We start from the raw sequence: 18362 nt of genomic DNA on the forward strand, positions 1-18362 counted from the left end.
TAGCCTAAATGAGGTGCTCCTGGATAGTTTGAGGAGGTGAGGTGAAATTTTTAGCTGTATCAGAGGAGCGTTTGTCAAGGGACTAATGAAGACTTCTGGTGGTCTTGAATTGACTCAGTATGTCAGCATAAAGTATGCTCTATCAGAATAAGGTTTCTCTCTAGCAGAGGAAGAAAGAGAAGTGTTAACTAAGCAGAGATAGAAAGATATTTAAGTCAGAAGATGAAGCTTTAAGGGCATTTACTACCACTCAGTAATGGTCACATGACTCTAGATTTGTTATTTGAGTCTTATTTTTCTTATCTAGATGTCCAAGACTATTCCAATAATGTTTATATATTGAGCCAAATGAACCAACATATGTAGAATAAGTTTATATATTGTAAAGCACTGTGTAATTAGTAAGTATTACAACTGCTATGAACTAACATGTTGCTACTGGACGTGTCAACTGTACCTTAAAGCAGGAGTCCCCAATCCCTGGTCCACAGATCGATACTGGTCCGTGGCCTGTTAGGAACCAGGTCACAAAGCAGGAACTGAGTAGTGGGCCAGCAAGCAAAACTTCATTTGTATTTGTGGCCACTCCCCAGTGCTAGCATTACCGCCTCAGCTCCACCTCAGATCATCAGGCATTAGATTCTCATAGGAGCACTGGTCCCTGGTGCCAAAAAGGTTAGGGACCACTGCTTTAAAGCTCTAAAAATATAAGTTGTTTCTTCCTCTTCCTCAATCTGTCAATGACTTAAAATACTGTCCTGTCTACTAACTCAGTTGATAATGTATGTAATCAAATAACCATAGTAGTTTAAAAAAGTAATAGAATCTTGAAAAAGTCGTTAAAATCTTAACGTTCTTATATTTTGGAGGTATGAAGGAGAGAGAACAATATTTAAAATAGACGAGTTAGAATAAGAAACTGTTGAGTGAAAATCTTGTTCATATCATCAACGTCTCTGAAATCACTCTCTCACATTTCTATGGGCTTGTCTCAAGTCATCAGTCAGTTGATTGACTATTTTTTTGTCCCATTCCCTCTCACTTGCTTCAAAACATGCTCCTAACATTTGATATTCTTTGTAACAAAAGATTTGCCAGCGCCGTTTTTGTGAACTACAATGAGGGCATAAAGAAAAAATAATCGCTGAAAAATAGTAATGGTTTTTCGATATAACCTACCAAATATTTCTCTCTTTCTAAGAAATTTCCAAAGAAACAAACCAACTACAGTTAATTAAGCATAGTTTGCACAGATGAGTAAGTCTGTACACACCAATAGCCATATGTGATTGATGGTAAAAACATATGGAATGTATCACATTTCAAACAACCAAAGGGGTCCTAGGAATAATTAATGAGATTCATAAATATAGACAAAAATGAGTCCATTTCACAACTTCAGATTATTAAATCTAGAACAGATATTCCTATTCCCTAATTGGTTTATCTTAGAACATATTTCTGACACAGAAGAGAACATTTGTTTCATATTTTATTGAATTTCATTTATATTAAATTAAAAATATATTTCTGACAGATTCATGTAACAAAAAAGCAGAACAGTTTTCAAATTGTTCAGCTGGGATGATCAGTACGGAATGAGGCAAAGCATGTCGCATTCTATAATTGCCTTGTACAGGTACAATTCTTTCCCAAGAGCCAAGAGAGGATCCTTGAGAACTAACTGAAAAGCCTAATTACAGAAATTTAAAATATCATTTGTCCTTCATTTTCAAATAACAACAGAAACTGGGGGAAGGAAAGGAGAATGGGGTGAAGGGTTGGAGGAGAAAAATGAATAAGAGAAATTATACTAAAAAATATACCTAACATTAAAAAAGTTAGTATGTGTTAAGTGCATAATCCTTCATAGATAAAATAGAAAAAAAATCAAAATAACATTACACAACACACAATTGGCATATCCTATTGTGTAAGCGAGTGCAGAGGTTGAATACATCACAATAGTGCTGAACACAGAATCACAAGTAATGTCAAAATGAAAACTTCCAACCAAAAAGAAACGATCACAAGCCAATTACTTATATACAAATCAACCCTAAAGACAATTATGTTCCAAATAAAGATGTCCACGAAAGAAAATCAAAGCAACATTATTCTTATTTACAAATGCAACTAGCCATGTCTTTAACAAGCTATAAAAATACTATTCACATTTTCAAACATACAGTAGTATTTTTTGTTTATTTCAAAAGGCAGCTAACTTTGAACACTGGGATTTAAATGAAACACTGATGGCTTACCAACTAGGTATTTTTGCACCCCTGTTCTTTGAAGATACTTCACAAGAGAGAGGGCTTGTTTTCTGTTTACAAGTTAAGAACTTAAGGAAATGAATACAAATGTATAAAATACCTTAAGCTTCTGTCTTTTCGGTAGAGTGTCTCCCTTTATCATCTGAACTGATCCTAGTCAACTCTTTTGATGCTTGTATGAGATGAGTGTTTGAGAGATTTAATATGACTTATTTATTTTTTGTGCTATGAATTGTCTTGCAGATTGTTCTCATTTTCAATTGATCTTGCTACAGTGGTGCTCAAGAAAGAGATGAACAACTGGTCATACCATGAGGAAATGCAGTTTCAACATGCAGAGATGCAAGTCCCTGGTGCTCACACGTGAGATGTAGATACACCAGCTAGTGAGGTGTGCATTCAAAGTTAGCTGCCCTCACACAGCTGCTCAGTTTAATAATCGACCCATTTAACAGCAGTACCAATTTATGCTACATATTTCAAAGTACCTTACTTTAAAAGAACCACGTACATATCTACATTTAGAAAATAACCTTCGTAGTTGATTACTGGAGTAATCCCAAAAGGGTTCTTGGAGTGCTATGGTGTAGTCCCCTCACTCCCCCCCTCCCAGCCCCTGAGAGATCCAGAAATATACAGGAAAATGACTTTCACATTAGGGAAAAAGTACAACCCTTCATTAACTGAAAAATCAGGCAATGATACTCAAAAAGCAGGTTATGTCAGTGTAGAAGAGGTATGATTTGCCTTCCTTCAAAAGGGCTACAGGCCTGGAGGAGACATCTACCTATCAGGGATAAAAATAGCAGTAAAGGCAAAGAGGTTTGGACAGGTTAGACTACTGCCTACAGGTATGAAACTTTGTTTTCTTATATTTGTATATTTGTACAAATGTAACCACTTCTCATAATATGAGTAAAACTCATTAGAGCATTGACAAAAAAATGTCCTTAAAGAGCAAAATAGAGAAAGAATGACAACCTATTAGACAACATGGATTTTCATTAAAATGAAACTGCATTCATTATATATTGCTTAGATGGATGAATGAACCGATAAAGGATTACCAATGGTTCTCAGAGCTGAAAAGCCTTTACCTTTATGACGCTTCATTTGTGAAAAAGAAAATACAGCAGCTATAAAATATTTGTGATCAGGAATAAAATAAGATAAATAAAGTAAAAAAGTTAATTTTCTGGCAAGACTAACTTCTCAGTTATATGCAAGGTTTTTATGAAAAGATTAAATCTAAGACCTACCAAGGGCATTTGCAGTTTCAAGATATGTGAGTTTCAAGATTCATCGCAGGGCTGACTCGCCTGGAATTTCTGCAGAGAAGGACATAGTAAAGGAATTGATCTTCCTAGGAAAACATAATTTTAATATCATAAAGTATATTTTGTGCAGTAATTTATTTGGGAAGTAATTCAAATAATGTCCAAATTGCTAGAATCTTTTATGGAAAACTCAGGCATTTGAGGGCAGAGGCTAAGTCATTATTTCACAAAGCAAGGTGTGAGAGGACCTTCGAGATCCACTATGGCTTAAGAGAGGTATGGTGATAAGAGAATTGAGGCCAACAGGAAAAAAAAGAAGGGTGGTATTTTCCACTAAAGTCCAGAAAAAAATGAATTTTTCTGTGATTCCTAACAAGATAATCACTTACTTGTAAAACCAACTATCAAAGAGTATTTTTCCAGGGGAAGCATGTGACTACCCCTATGAAATTGGGGCTTAGAGTCTTTTCAACTCTTGATGAAAGAAGCATTTTCTTCCGCTCAAAATATCACCTGGCTGAGAAGAGGTGAGGCAGGGGTCTGCAAAAATAACACATCTTACCTTTTTGTACCTCTACAAAATCAGGGGGACTTGAACAGAGTGTCTAAAATTTCTACTATTATGTGGAGACTTTTCTTTTAATGAAAAGAAGAAAGAAGCCCGTGGTGTTAAAAGCTATTTGTCCACACAAACACAAGGTTTTCCTGACCCAACACAGTGCCCACAACAGCTTTGTGTCTGCAACTGTAGAAAGAACTAGTCTCCCAAAGGCACCTCTGGGATCAGAAAAATTGTATTAATTCTACCCAGAAGTATAAAAGCTGGCCCCATTATAATATCGGTAATATCAAGGTATCCACCGATGCTGTTATTTAAAAAATCACAGCTAATCTACCTCTTATAATGTTATTTGTTCTTAAGCAAATAGCAATCAAGAGACATGAATCTGCCTTTATGTGTCTACGAGGGTACTAGCCTGTCCTTCGAAATTCACATACACAAAGAGAGGCACGGCAGAATTCTTTGTCCATAACATATCTGGAAGTGAATTTATCTGGCTTTTTAACAACTAGCAGCTTATACATCTGGAATTCTCATTTGCTCTATTAAAAATCATCATGCTAATAACTAGAGTCCAAAATAATGGAGATACAGCAGTTTGAAATGTTTGGTTTAGCATTTATTTATCAGAATATTGTTAACTAATTCCTCAGTTTTGTTTTTGGAAACGGGAGGTATCACGGAAAAAAGAAGAACATGTCACAAATTAAATGTATTTTGTCTGTTTACTAATTGGCACCACTCATTCTTTGTCTCTGCATAAGGTAATAGAACATTTACATTTCCCTTACTTTGTTTTCAAAACCTCCTACTTAAAGTCATAAGTAACATATTTGCTTGTTAAACTCTACAAGATGGTGTTTGTAAAACAATTTTAAAAAATTATCTTTATACTTAATACACTGAAAATATGGTAAAAGAATAGGAGAATGAGGAAAAAATTAATTACAATGCTTTAAAGCAAGTTTTCACAAGTGGAACCAGCTCTTTATATGCCTACTTTCAGCTAAACCTAACAAACAACAATTTTAAATGGCAAACTTATTTTTGACTATGCAAAATCCATCCTACATTTTCATATCCTGCATTTTATTTTGTTACATTATAATTTTGTGGTTAATTTTCTAGCTTTAATTTATCTAATAATATTAAAATCATTTAATGCCTGAAAACCTAACTAAATCTACATTTTACAGCATTATCATGGTTCAGCTCAGTTATATACATGCTTTCATGATCACCTTTTCTATTACCTTATGAACTACATATATCAGTTAAATAATCAACATTTATAGATGGATGAATAATTCAAGTTTGAAATAAAGGTTAAATAGCTCTTGAAAAACCTGTATTTACATCCTTCCCTATTGGTCTTAAACAATTTTGTTTTTTTCACTTTTGACACTTCAAGAAGCATGTCGATAGCCCCTCCAACTTTATCTAGCAGCAGAACCTCAGTCTTTCTTCTGGTTAGTCCTTGGCAATGAGAAAATGAATAATCTCCACGCCATGTCCTGACTTTGTAAGGTATTAACACCTACATTATAACACTAAGAACACTATGTCTTATCTCATAGTGTTCTAATTAATAGATATGTTTCCTGATCTAATTAATAGAATCTCAAATTTTTAGTTTATACTTTTAACATAATTTGAGTATTGCATTGTATTTTTAATGCCATTTCAAGATTATTACTTGAGAAAGAACTCTTACCCTAACCTATGCCACTAATATTCAGAAAGCCAATTGCTGCTTAGCAGTCCAGCACTTCTTCATGGGCCAGGAGCCTTTGTGGTTCCGGGTCTACTCTGGTTTAGAGGGCATCTTTTCTCAACTGTCTAAGAACTACTTCTTTAAACAAACACTTATACAGTTTTTCAATATTGAAAATAAGATTCCCTAAGATAAGTATAAACTACCGAATTTGATGATTTAAAAATATAGTCTGTGTAAATTTAATACTAATTTTTCTCAAATTACTTAATTGATTCTGCATATTTGCAGTGATACATCTAGCCTCTGGAATCTGATATTCTGGTGCATTTTGCAGGCGTTAATTAGCATTTTCAAATTTCACTCTACTAGGTTGAATAAGTTATTCTTTGGAACAAATGAAATTCTTTTCTTTTTATCTCCCTCATATATATTCTGAAATATGTTTTCCTAAAGGGACATTAATAAAACAAAAGAGAAACCCTAAAACTACTGAAATCAAGTATGTACTACAGAAATCATTGAAAAAGGAACAATAAAGTTGAGCTTTTATAAGACATTTTGAGTCATTTTGGATTATACTTGCATCTATCTCCAGTTATTAGTGGGAGATTACCTTATGTCTAAGGGTTTTGTGTTGTTCGGATGAAGGAGACTACATTCACTGAATGGATTTTTATTACCTTAACGGTAACTTTTTTTTTCTTTCTTCCAAATAAATAATTGTGCTTTCCATATCCTAATAGAAACATATGAATTATGTAAATTAGAAGAAAATGTCAAGTTCTGGTATTCAATAAGGGTGTCAGTGAGTTGGTACAGATTCATCCAGAAGAGGAGGCTTATAAACAACTTTTCATAAATACTGATGTGAAGTCCCCTTTTCCTGAGGACTCCTCTGAATGTGTGAGAGAACTCTGAGCTGGTATGTGGCCCCTGATTCATCCTGTGTCTTCAACTTTGGGGAACTTTACTAGATGAGATCTCGCAAAGCCATCTCTTGCTCTTTCTCCCTCTTTTAGCTTACCCCACTTCACATAACTTAGAAAAAAACCGATACCAATTCCTCCAAAGGTCTTGGCCAAAAGCCAATATCGACTGTTAATTTAATGGTCAAGTTAGAATCTAGATAGGCCAACAAGCCAGTGATGCAATATCCTGCTAGACCAGTTTGTGTTTAGATGATAACATTGAAACTCTCCTATTTATTAACTTCAGTAACTTGTAGGATGTTTAATTCACATCCCAAGTGAGTTCACTGGAGATCTTTTAACAAATAGTTGATTTTATGATGACTGCTCACAAAGAGTCCATGCAATCTTGTTCTTTGAACTTATGGAGAAATTCAAATGTCATTCCAAATAAATCTATACTGTAAAAATTTTAAGTTAGGAATAATATTCTATTTATCTGGGTATTCCCCACAGAACCCAGTGCATTTAGTAGACGCCAAATAAATATCAGTTAAAAGAAATAAGGCAGTTGAATGAATGGATGGATTTACTTTTTTTAAAATAAGCAGAAACCTAGATTTCTTTGCATTCTTTTTCCTCTAAACTCCCTAAAAATCTAGAGATTTTTAGTCTAATTGCTTTCTTTTAGGTGATAGACTCAAATTTTATCACAATATGTTAACATAAGTATTTTTAAAAAACCCAAATGAAGTGGGGTGGATTTTCCTAGAAAAGAGAGACTTACATCTAATTTTCCTAGTTACTGATCTGAGTTTCCCTTTTCCTGGAGACTCATTCCTACCATTTGTTCCCGTTGCTCGTCCTAACGCAGCAGGTATTCTTTTAAAATGATCCATAATAAAGATGGTTCTAGAACTAGGATGCTGTGTTTGGAAAAAACAAGTTACTTTATAATGTATCAAAAGATTAATATGTAGGATATTAAAATAATTACATGAGAAGATTTTTCACATTTATTTACAACTTTTGACCCAAGAACCTATCTACAAGCTATGAATGTTTGTGTATTTCTTCTTATTACACCAATTTATGTGCAAAGAGTTACCTTCCACTTAATATAAATAGAGTATCATACTAGAAATTCCATGGAATTCAAGCCAATCCTTACTTGCATTCCTTAATATGAAGTATACAAACTGGACAACTTTTCTTAAGCAGTGAATGTGATATCACATGTAGATAACGTGCTGGCCCTCTCACCAGAATCCCTGGATACTGTTTCAAAGTTCTAATTTGCTTGGCATTTCCACAGTTTTCCTTTATCTTAGCTGTTTTTTAAAAAATGTACTTAAATTAGTTATTTTGCTGGTTGCTTCCATATTGCTTCATTCAAAATCCAAAATGGAGTTCAGAAAGAGAACAAATAAAATTACAGCTTAAGTGCAAACTACATTTCTGAGTATCTGCCAGGTAGACATACTCAATCCAGTGTGTTTCTTCCAGTTCAATAGATTCCCCATTGGATCACCCCTGAAAATGTCAGTAGTTTTCATGAACCACACAGAACTGTCTCATGGTTTCCTTTCTACTTTCAACATTACCATCTGCCTATCAAGTACTGCCATTTATGGAGAAGAAAACATTGAAGAATGTAGAGGAATTCAATAGTGTAAAACATGAAAGTTAGATTTGATGCTACATTTGACTAACATGTTGGCCTCCCCTTCTAATTTTAAAGACTGTATATTTAAAATAGTGGCCATTTCACTATATTAAAATATTTCTTTTTAAAAGTTTTTCAACTTAAGAAACTTAGAAACATACAAAACTTAGATGTAAAATTTTTGCAATTAGGAATTAAAGCCAAAAATAGAGGAGAAAGTAATACAAAGGGACAGACTAAAGCAAAAAGAAAAAAAAAAAAAAAAGGAAAAAACAAGAAAGCTCTCCAAACATAATTATTAGTTATATTTTGATGTAGATTTAAAAATCATGAAAGCTGAGTTGGCCATTCTTGCTTGTCATGATAGAAACTGTTAGAGAAAGCACTTGGATTCTCAATCTCGATTATTATAGAAAATGTTATCCTTTTATTCTAATGCAAATTTTATTAGTAATTCCAGGGATGCGGAAACTGTATAAACATCAGTTCCTGCAGATAAGAACAGGTAGAGCATGGGTCTTTCAAGACTCTGCATTAAAAAAAAAAGAAAGAAAAAAGAAAAAAGAAAGAGATTAAAAAGAGAAAAGAAAAGCTGAGAACTAGTTTGACAGCAAGCAGTATTGCCTTATATTTTCTGGTCCTTCTCTAGCTGTTCTAGTCTTCTGACCAACCCATGCAAAGAAATGAAGAAACAGTGTGGGTTTTCCTGTCTTTCTCTTTCAGACCTTCCTTCTAATGTTCAAGTTAGATAAGCGCATAACTATCATTGCATCTCTATATCTTCCACTACTGGCCTTGGAAGTAGAAGGAAGACCCTAAGAGAAAGAGAGGTGGCAGGGAAATTGGAACGGGGATGTCTTTACACCTTAAAACCACTGTTGAGTTTACACCACAGTATTTCGGTGTCTGTAGGGTGGAGGAGGCAGCACAGTGCCTGGCTTCAGTGAGAACTCAGAGAGGTATTCAGGATTCTCTGCCACAATTGGCCGGATCCGTCCATTTTGTTTATAAAAATATTTTGTGCTGTACTCCTGCAGGTAGTCTGGGTGCTGAAGGGTGCTCCGAGGTGGCAGGCTGTGGTTCCAGTAGTCAGGGTTGTCGAATGCTTTCTTTGCCTTCTCTGGTACAGAAAGTACATTGTTCTTCAGGTACTCAGCATTCCCCAAGGCATTGGCAAAAGTGTTGAGGTACAGTGGCTCATTCACGTACTCATCTTCTGCCTTGGGTGGACCATTGGGAGCATTGTGATATTCGGGATTATCCAAAGCTTGAAGGTCTCCGTTTTTTCTCCGAGAAACAAAGGGGTTCTCTTCCACAGGGTTCAGATATTCTGATAGAATACAAAAATATCAGTTAACATCAGTTAACTTTCTGGAAAATGTTAATCAGACGAAAGTTATACAAAAAGGTTAACTTCCCTGTCCAGAACAATAAAACCAAGGATTTGTTTTCATGTATTCTCACAAAAAACTATTTTGTTGATTACTACAGTCATTAAAACTAGAACAAGTAGGCCTAAAGTGTTAATGACTCCTATATTATTTCTTTTTCCTTCTATTTGCACTTGTCTCTCCTATATATGAGGCCAGTTATTTAAATGTTTCTGTTTTCTAAAAGTCAATAACTTATGTTGGAAGCTGAGACAACCTATCAGAATTAACTACCTTTAAATGTAGAACAATCAACATTTTTAAAGAATATTGGAAAATCAAAATGACTACAATTTAATTCCTTGTTAAGATGAACAGATAAAGTGAAAGCATAGCATTTTTAGTCTGTATGATTTACTGTGATGTCTGTCGAGGTAACAAGAATTTGATTATAGATGTTCCCCCAAAAGTTTTACATATAGGATAGGAAACATCTAAGAAAAAACTCAACTAATAAAACAATCTGATAGACACCTTACATGCTTCTAAAGTGACTTGCTTAACAATACATATGCTTAAAAATAAAATATAATTATAACAATTTCCAATGGCTAATAAAAATCACAAAAGAGCAAACTACAGTTCAATCATGATTTTGTAGGTTGAAAACAGTCATATAATGATTATTTTTCAATTTATTTTTCAATGTTATTAGTGGTTAATTTATTAGATTAAATCATATGGTGAGTGGTATTATTCAACCTAATAAATTTATCTAGAATAGGTATTGGTGCAGAATTTTTTAAAATGCTGTTAACTAATGCTGCTCTCCCCAAGTTTAATTCCATCCATGTGATAGTATACACATATAACTATATATAGACACATGTACACACATATATATAGTAGATGCTTTTTGTCCTCTCTTTTAGTATATACACAAAAATGATACTTCGACTATTCCTATTTTGGTATTGTGGCAGAGAAAAAGTACCATTGTTTGTTAAGATGCCACCATTCTAAAACAAATTTCTCTCTCCTATATGTAGCCTGACATGTAGAGGAAAAATCATCAATTCAGGGATATGTTTTCCTGGATATAGGTCTATTGGATATAGTTAAGTTTTAGCATCACGTGCAAGTTAAAAGATAGTAATGAATATCCCATTATGTGCATGAATTACATACAATTCAATAATTTATAAGGCACTATCATTTCATTCTTGCATCAATTCTGTGAAAAAGGAAGTGCAAGTTGTATTTTCCAGGTTTATAGACAGAAAACTGAGATTAAATGATGCATGGAGGATATAAATAGTAAAGAACTAGAATTCAGATCTTCTAACTCCTATTGAGTAATCATCTTGTTCTAATGCACTGTTTATATTATTGCCCCTACAGAAGTAGGGCGAACTCTACATTTCATAAAAAGTTTTAAATTTGAAAGGGTCTCAAAACTACTGTCATTTTTTTAAAAAAAAAAGGTATGAAAAAACTTACAAGGGAGCCAGAATTTTTTTTTTCACCAGATTCCTGAATTTCTTAATTAAAAACACAGGAAAGTCAATACTAAAATTCTCGACTCTCTGAGAACTGGGCTAGAGCAGAACAACCTTTAGAAACTTGTGTCTCTTCGCATTCAGATAAAATCTGAGGATGTCCTACAGTGACTCTATGGCTGATTTGCCTTTCTCTTGGAAGTTTTATGTTACCTTTTCTCAGTGCAATCTACTTATCTATAATCTTAATGCTAACCTGTGTAGCCATGCAGTTACACATAGAGGAATAACTTTACCGTTGAGTTGAGAATCTGTTCCCAGAGAGTAGTTTACTTTCAGGGGGATCTGCCAAATTTTCTCAAAGCCTACATTTGTGTTACTGTTGGGTTACTGTAAACATCATACATTACAACATAAACATTATATATAAGGGATAGATACTTTAAAGGGTTGTTTACAATATGTACTTAAGGATCTCTAAATCACATTTTATAAAAGTGAATAAAACCATATATTAAACAATATAATGGACCCTCATACAGAGTCTTAAAATATAATCTACTGTTGACACTGAAGACTCTGAGACACAATCATCAGTTTTTAATAACATCCATCTTCCCCTTTTTGTGATGCTGTTAATGTGATGCTGTTAATAACATCCATCTTCCCCTTTTTGTGATGCTGTTAATGTAGAAAGAAAGAGGCTTTTTCAAAACTAAAATGTTATTTGATTTGAGTGTTTGACATTTCTACTAACTTTGTGCAGTGGCTCTCTCATCCATAAGGACTATGTTCTAAGGCCCCCAGTGGATGCCTAAAACTGTGAGTCATATGGAATACTATAGATATTATGTTTAATTTTTTTTTCCCTATGACTTCATATGTTTTCACTTGAAAGAGGTGTCCAAATTGCCAGCATCACAACTCTTGCACGTTGCAGTCATTATTAAGTAAAATAAGGATTACTTGAACATAAGCACTATAATACCATGACAGTTGATTTGATAGTCTAGATAGCTACTAAGTGACTAATGAGCAGGTAGTGTATGCAGCATGGTTATACATCCTGGGTGGAACAGAGTGGGATGGCATGAGATTTTATCATGTTACTCAGAACGGCACACACTCTAAAACATGAATTGTTTATTTCTGAAATTTTCCATTTACTATTTTCAGACTGTGATTCACCATAGGTAACTGAAACCAAGGAAAGCAAAACTGTGGATAAGATGGAACCACTGTAATGTCATTGCTGTGCTTTGTAAAACAACAAACTGAATATTTTCAAGATATGATAGCATATATATAAGAATATGCAGGGTTAGAACTTTAATTTTGACATGTGTAACAGAAGAAACCATAATGTTCTATTATAAACTAGGTCATTTAAATGACACTATGTTAATGAATCAACCAAAACTTTTATTGGTGCCATTAAAAGCTTTGGACACTTTTGCCAGCAATACCAGCCTTTATGGTCTCCACAGTAAATCCAGTAAAACAATGGTTCTGAAATCTCATGATATGCTACCTTATTCAAATATTCCAATAAAGATACATTTAGGTTAGTGCGTCTCAGACTTGATTATGTTAAAAAAAATACCTGGGGGTCTTGTTAAAATGCAGGTTCCTATTCTGGTGGGGCCTGAGGTTCTGATTGCTAAAAAGTCCATAGCTGATGCTGATTCAAACAGTATAGTATGAATAGCAGCAGCCAAGGTCTTTTCTGGGTCACAAATGTTACAGAGTCCAGTGGTTTGGCAATATCCAGTCTCTACTTCGCTTATTTTGATGGATGTGAATGTCAAATGGCAATCATTCCTGAACATCCTGTTTGTACCTTGTTTAGGTTTGTCTCGCATAGGGGTCATGTAACCTTCTTCATCCAGCTCTCCTCGTGGGCTCCGTTCTGGGGCAAACACTGTGGGGTCAGCGCTGTACCTCTGGGTGCTGCTATCCTCTTGGACATGGGGTGCCACTGGCTTGCGTAAGGTGCCATTGCAGCAGGAGTCATCAAAAATCTCGGCTGTAGCTCCCTGAGCAACTGGAGCTTCTGGGATGGTGCTGGTTGTGGCTCTGTAGGGTGCGGGCACTCCTTGTTCTGTAGCGAAACCCCCATCTCGGTATACAAACTGGTTCTGTCAATAGCAGAGACACATTTGGACGGAAGTTATTATTAGGAATGGTTGTAAGAAGTGAATGTTAAAACTAAAAGGATATGGAAACTTGTCTTTCAGAGAAAAGTTAGTTTTTTAAAATTGAGCTTATTTTCCCTAATGGCTAGTGGGTTTGAGTTACAGACTAAAAACACCTAAAATTCCAAATTATCTTAAAATTTAAACCATGGAAAAACCATTTGGAAATATACATTTTAATTTTAATAAGCACCTACCACATGATCTCATAAAAATATTCATATTCTTTTCCCACAATTACCATTTTTATATAAAATTCAAAGTGAATTTTCATGACAGATAGCAACATCGTTAATTATAGACATTTGCTATTAAGAATAGAAGCACAGTGATGTTATTTGAATGGTGATATTTCCTTATTGCATTCTATTCTGTAATTACTATGACTGAGTCTCCAGTAACTGATTGAAGAATCACCGCTGAAATTATGACTTTTTAGCACACAACCTATAATCACGGAAGTAAGAATGACCTTCTCACCCGGAAGCATCATTTATGAGCACAAGTAAATCCTTCAGATAAAAATTGAAAGCTACTGTTGATGTATATGATATCTCAATTTTGAATTATCTATGGAAATAAAACATCTACAAAGGCAGCTACACAACTACAGCAAATTCTTAACTCACTGTTGGCAAAGGCGAAATGAAGAAATTATGGGCGGACAAGAGAGAGGAAACATGGTAAGCAAAGGCCAAAAATCCTAAAAGATGAAGGTTGATTGTGAAATACTTACTCCTGACATGGGGGTGTAGGCGGGAGGAGGGCTGTGTCCAATTTCACTCTAATAGGAAAGAAAAATGGAATGATGGATATAAAAAGAGGTAACATGAATGGGAGAAAACAAAAGAAAGAAAAAGAAAAGACACATGAGTTGTATGAACCAAAGGGGAAAACATGCGCAACAGTGAAGTTTGCTAAATGGTAAAATTTTATGCACTGTCACTACAAGCATGTTTATTTATGTGTTTGAAGGATATTAAATACTTTAATTCAATTCCTGAAAAGGATAATTATACAGAAAAAGTAAAATTTTTAAATGGATTAAAAGTTATGTTAACAATGTTCCTCTACTTAACCTTAGAAGAAATAGAAAAACAGTAAATTGTTAACTACAGTTGTACATGAAAAGCAAATCCCTTCGTTATATGTTAAATGACTGACATGACCACATAGCACAGCATCAACTTTTGTAAGAAGGAACATCTCCAAGGAGATAGAAGTGGACCTCAATTTACCTGGAATAACTTTTTTTTTCCTATCAAGTTACATTTTTTTTTCATTATTTCAGCAAAGGGTCTTCTTAGCCTCTTCATATAAAAAGGTACATACTATTTTATCTTCAGTCTTAATTTTTTTTTTTTTAGGTTTAGTAGCAGCAGAGAATCTTTGAAATCAATTCCTTTCTTGGATATATGATTTACATATATTACTTTCATTTAGTTAGAATCAGCTAAAATTAGATTTCAGTTAAAAAAAATATATTCTTACAGCTTAATACTCTAGCCTATGGGATAAGTAAAAGTAGAATCAAAAATATGATAAAATGTTAAAGACAATGTTCCTTAGTGTAAGTAGAGGGGATGGTATGAAAATCAACTCTGTCTCTTAGTAAAGAAATTACATATATATATGTATATATATATATATATGCATTTATTAAACATTTTTCGAGAACCTATTGTCGACATGCCAGGCACTTTTCTAGGCACTGGAGATAACAATGCAGATAAAAATCATTGATTTTATAAAGCTTGCATTCTCTACATTCTGTCCTTGACAGTGAACAGAGATGATGAACATAAATCTCAAAGACAATAGCATTTTGAAACATCTATGAAACATAGCTAAACATATTCCTGGTAAATGTTTTTACAATTTAGAGATTCATAAAATAATCAAAGAAGAAAATGATCCCATGGAGATGAACTGTTTAAGGTAAATTAATAACAGCTGAATAATACAATATCTTTCATTAACTTAGTCTGTTGGACTAATCAAGGGACATATTCTGAACCTCTGAGTTCTGAACAGTGAATTTGCATTTTAACTTTCCCTGTAACTGAGTCACTTACACGATGCTATAGAAAATACTTATCTCTTGCCTTTTCCAATAACATAACAACGCATTGAAGATTATGACACGAAAAGTTAGTGATATAGTTAAAATGCAATGCATAGGAGGTGCTATTAGACAGATTGTCTCATGATCTGTTGGAAGCTCTGAGCTCCACTCCCAATCACACATGATGTAGTCAACCATGAGACACCTCAGACCCTCATTTTCATCCTTGGCTACTCTATCTTATTCTTAGTGAAGACAAAATATGATAATGTATACAAATAAACTCTGTAAGCTCTGCACAAGTGTAAAGAATATATAAAATTTAAATATTCACATCTGCTAAATAGGACTTTTTAAGTCAAGCAATCAAAATGCCAAAGCTACTCATCAAAGAGGCATTTAAAAATGCTTACCTGTTCTCCACATTGCCTTAAGTATAGGTATATTTTTCTGTCTTTTAGAAAGACATGAAATCAAATACATTGTTCATATAATTTCAGAAAGGAATTTTCTCAATATAGTCCAGTGATATATAAAATAGGGGGCCGGTATGAGAAATACGACAAACTGCCTGGTAGAACTTTACCATATTACAAAACTTGGCCTTACCATATCTTTAAACTCTAATTATTTAGCAAGCATTTAACAAATATTTATTAAATCTCATCTCTACAATAAAAGCACAGAAACTGTGGTAGATGCTGGAGGTATCATAATGCACCGAGACATGGCCATTGTCCTTTTGCAATTTACACTATACTATCAAATATTATCTGAGATTATTATAAGAAAAGGCAAGAGTGAAATAAGGCTGGAGTGAATTTATTTCAATTGTATGACTGTATATTATAAGATAAGGTATAACAAAATATTAGTAATTATCAGTAGTCCTTTGACCTCTTGCCTTGCAAGAGTTGTACTAGGTAATGTTTGACTAGAATCACGGCTGAGGAAACAGCATTGACTGCTGCACATTTTGCATTTTATAAATTTTGAGAGATAAATGATGAAAGGAATAACTTACAAGTCATTCTTCATCAGGAAATACTTTATTATCTATATTCATTATCTGGGCTAGACCGCTTTCAGTTGTAACGGCATTGTATTAAAAATAACTAGGCTTCTTGCAGTTAGTCTGTTCCAAGACAGGAAGAAAGGCCATGCCATATTAGAATGCATCCGCTGTCCTAGCTTTGATAAGTCTTTCTGTCAGCAACCTGCCAACTCTATCTGGATATACTGCCAGATATCATCATAGTAATAGGAGCATCTTCATGCTTTTTCTAGCATTAAAATGGAAAAACTGCTAAGCAAAGCCCCTTTAGCATTCATCGTTTTTAGGGTTATTGGTTGCTTTTTATGTTTCTGTTTCCATTTTTTCCCATTTTTTTTCTGCTTTCCATGATAAAAAGCACCTCATTCATTTCCCCCTGGAAGGGCAATGCAGCTACAAGGGAACATCTGTGAGGCCAATTAGCTGGGCTGGAAATGTGATATAATTGTTGTTTAAATATATTTAAATTACATGTTAATCACCATGTCATAATTTATAGGCTTTGAAAATAACTTTTTGTACTTGAGAGCCAAGCCAGATTTTACTTGTTTTTGCTGTTTTTAGTTTGTAACGAGCTCTTCTCATTCCTTCCCCTTCCTGCCCCCCAATCCCCCACACTTGAAGAGCTGAACTTTTAATACTGGAAAGAATGACAGCTGCAAGTAAATTGGTTGAGTAAAAATTAAGATCCCCACAGTCAGAATGAGCTGGAGTGACCTTAAAGTTCTAAGCGGAACAAAGCAGTGCTCTCAGTTAAAAGGCTTTTGTTTTCTCATTGTGCCACTTTCTGCTGTCCATCAAAGCTCAGCTTTGTGGATCTTCAGAAAGCAGCACTGGGTGCATCTGTTCACTTAGCTGGTGAGGAGATTTACTGTCAGCAGGATGGAACTAGAAGGAGATGGGCTATGAAGCGGCAGGTGATATGGAGTGTTTTCCTGGTGGGGGATTTGTAAGGGTGATGGAGAGAGTCAAGTTCAATTTTGTTGCCATATCACTGGGACACTGTATGATTAACTTGGACTCAAATGCCAGAGGTTATAGAGAAGGCAAATGTCAGCAAATATATCAAATACAGTATTAAATGCATATATTCTGTCCTAAAATTTACTTTTCAGCTGAATGATAAAAATTTGAACCTCTGTCTTATTGCATGCATTGCATCTGTCATACTTATTTTTTTTAATTAAAATATTGTATTATTTAATACTGTTTATGGGACATTTTAAATTATTAGCCAGATGGACTGTGTCTTATGGTATTTTTAAAAAGCATCATACAAATCTATCTTCTTAGGAAAGAAACAAAATACATGCTTTATGTCTATCTTCTATCTAAATTAAACATGTACTTAATGAAAAACAGTTGTTTTTTAAAAAAATTTTCAGATAATTGTTACTATCAATATTAACTATGGGATTAAAGTTTCTAGGGCCAAGAAATATTCCAAATCCTTTTAACTAAAATAGAATATGTCTCTGTAAGGTGTTGATAATCCATAAGCACTAATTTATTACCTAGATACTTCCATATAGTGAATATTAAGAGTTCTCAACCTTATGTCCTCTCTGACATAGATTCTTAACACTCCGATGGGCGTTTTTACATTTTCACAGGTCAGGTAGCTGATAGATAAAATGTTTTGTGCATTATGTACAATTCCTGATGCATGACTGTAACTCTATCTTTTTCCCAACTGAGTTCAACATACCAGTGTTTGAGACATCTAGATTTAGAGTCTTCATTTTTCATAGAGCAACCAGAAGAAAACAAACT

The 18362-nt window shown here is 34.1% G+C and overlaps 1 protein-coding gene across 2 annotated transcripts in view; it reads right to left on the minus strand.

The window, feature by feature from the left end:
* Nucleotides 1-1479: 1479 nt before the first annotated feature.
* Nucleotides 1480-18362, minus strand: part of LOC120587607 (receptor tyrosine-protein kinase erbB-4-like) — a 50475-nt gene continuing 33592 nt past the window's right edge. Inside the window, exons 6-8 of one of the 2 annotated variants that reach the window (XM_039844680.1) lie at nucleotides 14207-14254; nucleotides 13116-13413; nucleotides 1480-9736 (exon numbers count right to left, since the gene is read on the minus strand). In XM_039844680.1, the coding sequence (XP_039700614.1) occupies nucleotides 9291-9736; nucleotides 13116-13413; nucleotides 14207-14254 (792 nt within the window). In that variant the 3' untranslated portion in view covers nucleotides 1480-9290. The remainder of the gene's footprint in view (nucleotides 9737-13115; nucleotides 13414-14206; nucleotides 14255-18362) is intronic. The other variant, XM_039844681.1, reaches the window with a different exon arrangement.

This window comes from Pteropus medius, unplaced genomic scaffold (genome assembly GCF_902729225.1).
Source record: "Pteropus medius unplaced genomic scaffold, Ma_sr-lr_union100, whole genome shotgun sequence".
Classification (NCBI taxonomy): Eukaryota; Metazoa; Chordata; class Mammalia; order Chiroptera; family Pteropodidae; genus Pteropus; species Pteropus medius.